At 40.1% G+C, this 6,761-nt stretch overlaps 2 protein-coding genes and 1 long non-coding RNA gene across 3 annotated transcripts; 2 read left to right on the top strand and 1 right to left on the bottom strand.

Annotated features, from left to right (window-relative positions):
* Positions 1–78: 78 nt before the first annotated feature.
* Positions 79–622, top strand: LOC137581810 (uncharacterized). The gene is made up of 2 exons (XR_011033238.1): positions 79–367; positions 429–622. It is a non-coding gene; the product is annotated as an uncharacterized lncRNA (long non-coding RNA).
* Positions 623–1,361: 739 nt separating this feature from the next.
* LOC137587163 (uncharacterized) lies at positions 1,362–2,796 on the top strand. Its single transcript, XM_068303437.1, has one exon. The coding sequence runs from the start codon at positions 2,034–2,036 to the stop codon at positions 2,682–2,684; it is 651 nt and encodes a 216-aa protein (XP_068159538.1). The 5' UTR covers positions 1,362–2,033; the 3' UTR covers positions 2,685–2,796.
* An 845-nt stretch (positions 2,797–3,641) lies between these two features.
* Positions 3,642–5,332, bottom strand: LOC137587029 (uncharacterized). Its single transcript, XM_068303267.1, has 2 exons — positions 4,781–5,332; positions 3,642–4,706 (listed from the first exon to the last, which is right to left on the bottom strand). Exons 1-2 carry the CDS (start codon positions 4,784–4,786, stop codon positions 3,753–3,755), a joined length of 960 nt encoding a protein of 319 aa, XP_068159368.1. The 5' UTR covers positions 4,787–5,332; the 3' UTR covers positions 3,642–3,752.
* Between the last annotated feature and the right edge of the window lie 1,429 nt (positions 5,333–6,761).

Raw genomic sequence — 6,761 nt, 5'->3', positions numbered from 1 at the left:
CAAAGTAGGACATGACTTTGGAACTGTCATTATTTTAGGCATAGTAGTGATTTCAGGCCCCATACAAATCATTCTGTAACCAGCTCTATTTCGGATAACACCTTTGGAACTAAAAAAAAATAAAACAAAAGTCTAAATTTAACAGTTGAAAAATAAAACAAGCAACTTTTGGCTTATCCTTTTTCGTGAAAAAGTCTAGAAAACTAAATTCAAACAAAATTCACAGAATTCAACAAAGTTACAAACTAAAAGGACTAAAACAAAGAAAAAAAAAGTTAAAATCACATTAACAGGGGAAAAAACCTGAAAAAAGCGACACGAACATACATTTTAAGGCAAACATTAACAATTGTAAAACAAACGAACAGTAAGTCGCGAGAATTGTTTCAGTTGCTGTCTTGGATTGAACGTTTCTTTCCAAATCTTAGACAAACATTGGGGTGCAATACTCTTCACATGCTAGTGGGAAATTGGATTAAATTGTCACCTATTATTTGGACGGTACCGGATCCCCTCTATCGCTTTACACACAAGGCTGGACGGAGAAGTCACAGGATCTGCAGATTGCGTTCGAAATCCAACTAAAATTAATATAACTAAATAAAAGAAAAATTGAAAAGCATAGACGACTGGACGAGTGAGTTTGGAGATGGGCTTAGCTTCTTAGAGTAGATACCGCGAGAGAGATAATTAACTCAGAATCCAAAGAATCTGATCTCTGGATGACTGACCCGTTCTTTGGCTCAATGGCTCAGCGGTGGGCAACCGCAAAACGGCATTTCGAGTGCAAAACTGGCCAAGTGAAAATGCATTCTTAATGCCTTTTGTGGCGCTTTTCCGTTTGTTTCAAATTTCCATATTCATTTCATTTGTTCAAATGCTAATGAGAGCCAGCGACAATTTTTGTTTATTGTCGTGGGGTTTTTGTTTAGCTAGAGTGACCACTGACCCCGCCCCCACAGTCACCTTGCCCACCACCACTTGAATCTCTCGTTTGTCCGAGTGTTGAACCAGTTTTTGAAAGCATTAAAAGAATTATTCTTGTTAAGTGTAGCATAAATCAGTTATAAACCAACTAACAGAAAGAGAAAACAAGGGAGACAGAGAGAGAGAGAGACAAAGAGAGACAGAGACATTTTCATAAATTTGTGTTGAGGCCATAAAATGATCTAGAAGAAAAGAAATGTCAGTGACAACAAATGCCACAGTCAAGCAACAAAACCGCCAACAACAACAATAAACGTTAAAGCTTGGCAGTTATGTTGGCTTTTGTCTTTGTTTTTTTTTTTTATATTCAATTCAGAAAAGCGTTAGGCATTTAAAGCACAGTGATTCGAAGTCAAATTCAACAGAAACCAAATAGGTCTTTGGTTAAGCTCTTTCCGAAAGGTGTTCTTATCTTAGCCATAAAGCCAAGGCAGTTACCAAATCGGTTATTAGCTATAACTAAGACAGTTCCTGAAAGGCTCTTTAATAGTCTCCCTAGAGCATATCCATGAGACGGACCAAGGCTTACATAAGTTGCTTCATTTCTTATCCCTAGATCAGACAAATGAAGCCATTTCGAACTGACTGACTACTGACCTCCTTAAAGTATGGTTAAATGAGTTCTTGCTAAGAGGATGGGGGTAATTTTCAGCAATGACAGATGATACTAAGCCAGTTGCAAAACTTGCCCCACCAGCAGCCAAAGTTTCAGTACATATTCAGATGGTTTCGTACCACTGTACAGCGCGAGAGAGTGAGTGAGACAAACACACACATAAAGACACCGACATATACCTAGAAAAACATGCACGGTTATGTTGAAAAGTCGACGGTATTTTCTCTAATTAATTCGTTTTTAGTGTTTAGTGTTTGTAGTGTCGCTCGATGCACGGTCGACCCGATGGTTTTCGTTTGTCTGGCGTCAGTTGGTGCAATACGCGGCTAGAATAAGCTGCTCTGCCCCTCTGGCTCCAGCAATAACAACAATAATAATAATAGTAATAGATTTAATAATCATTTTTTTGCTTGTGCTCCAAAAATTTGTGATGATGCTGATGATGGTGCTGGTTGTGTGGCTCGCGATGATCCTCGGAGTTGTTGTCAGCCTGGGCGAGGCCTACAACCTGCCCTTGCCGATGCGTCGGAATATAATCAAAGTGCGTGCCAGTGGTTTTTTGCCTTTCGAATCGGATTTGCTATTGCCATTGGGTATACTCAGGCAACTGCAACATGCCCAGGATCGTGCCTCGCGCTCTCGCCATGTCCTGCCCCACCAGCATAGGACGACCAAGGTGAAAAAGAAACCAAAGCAACAAGTGCGTTTGGAACGTACCAAATCTTCGCCTGGCATGCAAATGTACAATCTAATCGATGATGATGGCGAACTCTTGCTCAATTTACGTGTCCACAATGACGGAGTGAAGGGTGCTCATGGCGCAGACAAAGATCCACATGCAGACACAGATGTAGTGCCGGCTGCTGCTTCCTTCCGTAATAGCATCATCGATGGCAATAGCAATGAGTCGCCCTGGCTGCCATCCAAATGGCGGCCCACAACCGAAAGATCCATAATGGGATTGGGAGTCACTTCATCTTCGCCAAAACCTTTGCCGCTCCATCAATATTTGACCAGCAATCATTTGGCTGATGCCGAGCGACGTTCGTTTAGGCCGCAAAAAGTTTGGCCATATAAGTGATGTTAGTTGTAAAAGAAGAAATCTCATAATTCACACACACACATACATACACACACATCTTGGAATATAATATACAAAATAAACGATGTATATATAAACGATACATTCACCTACCTACCTAACGAATATAACTCCATTGGTCTTTGATTTTCGACAGTTAATCGGATCGTTAGGCTACCGCTGATTTGGTTATGTTAAACAGCTGAAAGAAAAGTGAAAACTTCCGAAATGAAAACTGAAAATCGACAAACGAAATGGAATACAATTCAAATGAAGGGCTTTCCTTTTGTTTATAGTTTCCTATCTGTGAAAATTAGATCAAATGTTTTAGGAGACTTCTATCAACCAATATCTCAGTTTATTAAAGCCATAAGTTTTTGTCTACCAACTTTTTGTATATTATTGTTGATACAAATGTTGGGTTTATGACTCAATTTGGTTTAGTTTATGGCCTGTTAGAAGGGGTTTCCCCCATTGAGAGATAAAAGTAGTTATTATTAACTAAGTGAAGCTGGGTAATACAGTTAATTGTAGAGATTTACGGCCTAGGCCTAAGCCTAATTAGTTGGGGTCCAAGTTAAAGTGAATAATGAGATAAATATTCACTAAATTAGGTATGTAGGTTTGAATATTATGTACCTAGTTTATTTAAAACGCAAAGCATCTTTATAAAATTTGGTACACTAATTTTTGCCAATATTAAATATTGTATAATATACATTTATAAAAATCGTATGAAGTATATCCAACATATGACGATAGGCCAAGAGAGCGTTAAAGAGCTCAAGTTGGTCATGTTGTTTCATACGATGCAGGGTATGTGATAGTCGGTGCAACGATTTCATTTGAATCGAATTACATAAGACGATCATAAAATAATAGGTAATAAATAAAAGTCATAACTTTAAGTTTATAATTTATATATTTAGTGAACGTTATTTGTTTCTCTTTTTTTTTTTTGGAATAGGGGAACAAACAAATGGGTGAAAAAAAATTGGTGTAACTAAAACTACTTAACAAATGGGGAGAAAGAGTTAACAGATCACAGATCAGGGATGAGGTTGTGGCTTATTTCCAGCCACCACTTGGGGGCAGGTAACCAGGTTGAGGAGCTGACACCACCAGAGGGGGCAGATACTCGTTGCTAATGGGAGCGGGACCATGCGAATGACCGCCATGACCACCATGACCGCCCTCCTCGTGAATAACCTGAATGGTTTTCACTTCCTCGTGATGACCGCCGCCAACAGCGCCGCCGCCGCCGATGAAACCGCCATGTCCTCCATGTCCATGATGATCGTGGCTCTCTTCGTGGATAACCTTAATGGTTTTGACTTCCTCATGATGGCCACCGCCAAGAGCGCCGCCGCCGCCAATGAAGCCTCCATGTCCACCATGTCCGCCATGACCCTCTTCGTGGATGACCTTAATGGTTTTGATTTCCTGATGTCCACCGGCATGGCCATGAGAGTGACCAGAGTAACCGCCATGTCCATGTCCATGACCGCTAGCTTCTTCCTGATGGATAACCTTGATAATCTTGGCCTCCTGGTGGCCATGTCCGCCTCCGTGTCCGCCACCGTAGGAGAAACCGCCGTGCGAGTGACCACCGCCATGGCCGTGTCCTTCCTCATGGATGACCTTAATGGTCTTGACTTCTTGATGACCATGATCATGACCCGAGTAGCCGCCATGTGAGTGTCCGCCATGTCCACCGTGTCCGGCTTCCTGGTGAATGACCTTTACTGTTTTGATCTCCTGGTGACCACCACCATAGTGTCCGCCACCGGCACCGCCGCCATAGCCGCCGCCAAAGCCACCGCCATAGCCGCCGCCATGACCACCAGATTCCTGATGAATAACCTTAATGGTTTTGACCTCCTGATGGCCGCCGCTGTATCCACCGCCACTGCTACCCACTCCATAACTGTAACCACCTCCTCCTCCACCGCCGCCGCCGCTGCCACCGATGAAGCCCGCAGAACTGGTGGCAACCAAAGCAGCCAAAATGCATACAAAGATCTATAAAACGAATCGCATTGCAATTAATCGCCATCCAGTCATCCAGCCATCCATCGTTAAGGCCCAAAACTTACCCTCATTGCTGGAAGTTTCTTGCTTGGGGGTACGAAAACCTTAAATGGAACTTCACTAAGCCGAAGAATGCAGCCAACTGATGACAATCTTCGTTTAGTTCCACGCTTTTATACCCCATCGCGATGGGTTATGGCCAATGGACCAATGCTTTCGCCTCCAGCGTCTCTCCATTTGCATAGCGTTCGTTTCGTCATCGATGGATGCGTTGTCCGCCCCGGCCGTAGAAACGGATTAGAAGCCATGATCATGGTGATGGAGGGAAGGTGAAATAAATGGTCGAAAAATGCAAATTAGCCGCGAAACGATGGGCATTTCCATAATTAGGTCGTTCGCGACGAACAGGTCAGCATCAATAAAAGCCACAAACGTTCACACACACACACGCACGCACATAATCCGCAAAAGGCCATATACCTACCTATCTATCTACCCACCTCGACATCGACTCGCTTGGTTATCAAACGCATCTTAACTTTTGCATCTTAAAGATATTCCGAATCAACTGGAGGAGCAGTCACAAGGTTCGCCATTCGTTTGGCAAACTGACTTTAAAAGTAAATAAAGGATTCTAATCATTTCATCTCAGTTCGATAGAAGATCGAAACTCAGACAGAATGATCCTTCCATATTTACTCATCAGAATCAATCCAAATATATCTAACGATTCTAAGATAAATAGTTTGTGATTAAGTATATAACAATTTTTGAAAGAGATTATTCAAAAACAATATATCAGATCTACAATATTATATAAAACATAACAAACACAGAAATAATGGCATTACTTATTGATTCCTATTGTTCAAATCATTTCCAATTAATAATTATTTATACATTAATCACTTGATTCAGGTAAAAACTTTCTCTTCAGTGACCAGAAGCCTTCTTTCACACTCTCACAAACTTGTAAATTGTTTGCCAACGACAAAACAAGCTTTATTTTGGTAACGAAGTTTCAATACCCTGACTAACAACTTAAAATTTTAATTCTTTCATATACGTTAAATACATTTTTTAAATAGAATCAAAACGAAAACGCTTCCGTTGGATCCTATCATCACCTGGATCCCATTAGGATTTTCTCATTTTCTTTTACAAAGTTTAACTAAGTAAAGGCATATCCTTGTTGTTGCCTTTATGAAACTCGCATTCTTAAGGACCAAGAAATAGCACACCAAGTCTTAAATTTTAATATAAATAATAATATAATCCAATTAATTACAAAGATCGAAAATAGCCAAATTCCCTCTCTCTTCCAAAATCAATTTCGAGAAGAAATGGCAAAGCAAATTAAACAACACAAAAACTATGCAAATTTTTTGCCACAATTTTGTTTTGGTTTTTTTTTTCCCCCATTTGATTTGCTTTTATTATAGATATTTTATTGGCTCTCCCTCTTCCCTGATTTGTGTTTAATGTGTAACGATGAAGCCGCAAAAACGAAAACAGATGAAAAGCAACACCAACAACAACAACTAAATAGATATATGTACGAGATGTATTGGAATAATTTGAATTTGATTAACAAACAATCGAGATCGGGGGGCTTATGTATTGTGTAAAAAGTCGCAGCGAATTCAAAATGAAATCGAGCCTTCTTTTTTTCTTCTGCATAATTTTGTGACCAATTAAAATATTTAAATAATATTACAATATCGAATTGGGTTTTCAGTCAAGCAATTAATCAAAAACAAATATAAACGATCTGCCAGTTTGCAGAAGGGGAAGGGGGGAACTGGCTAATTGGGGCAGGTTAAGCGAGTTGGCTGCTTGTGGAAAAATATATGAAAATATCTCAAGATTTTGGGCCCCAGACGGCCCAATGAATGTTTTCAATGCTTCAATGAACAATATGTGTATGTATATATATGTATGTATATATATATAGATCAGAAGTAATTTAGAAAGTTTGTCATCTTTGAGTTTATAAACTTATAAAAGGATTGCCTTAGCTTAGCCTAGGACACAGTTGCTTGAACT

Source organism: Drosophila tropicalis, unplaced genomic scaffold (assembly GCF_018151085.1).
Source record: "Drosophila tropicalis isolate 14030-0801.00 unplaced genomic scaffold, ASM1815108v1 contig_158, whole genome shotgun sequence".
NCBI classification, from domain to species: domain Eukaryota; kingdom Metazoa; phylum Arthropoda; class Insecta; order Diptera; family Drosophilidae; genus Drosophila; species Drosophila tropicalis.
Note: the sequence above shows the minus strand (reverse complement) of the source record. Positions and strands in the feature narration are given on the sequence as shown.

Bases quoted from the DNA above. Each gene is read 5' to 3' on its own strand.
- LOC137587163 (XM_068303437.1), top strand. From the start codon at position 2,034: ATGATGCTGATGATGGTGCTGGTTGTGTGGCTCGCGATGATCCTCGGA.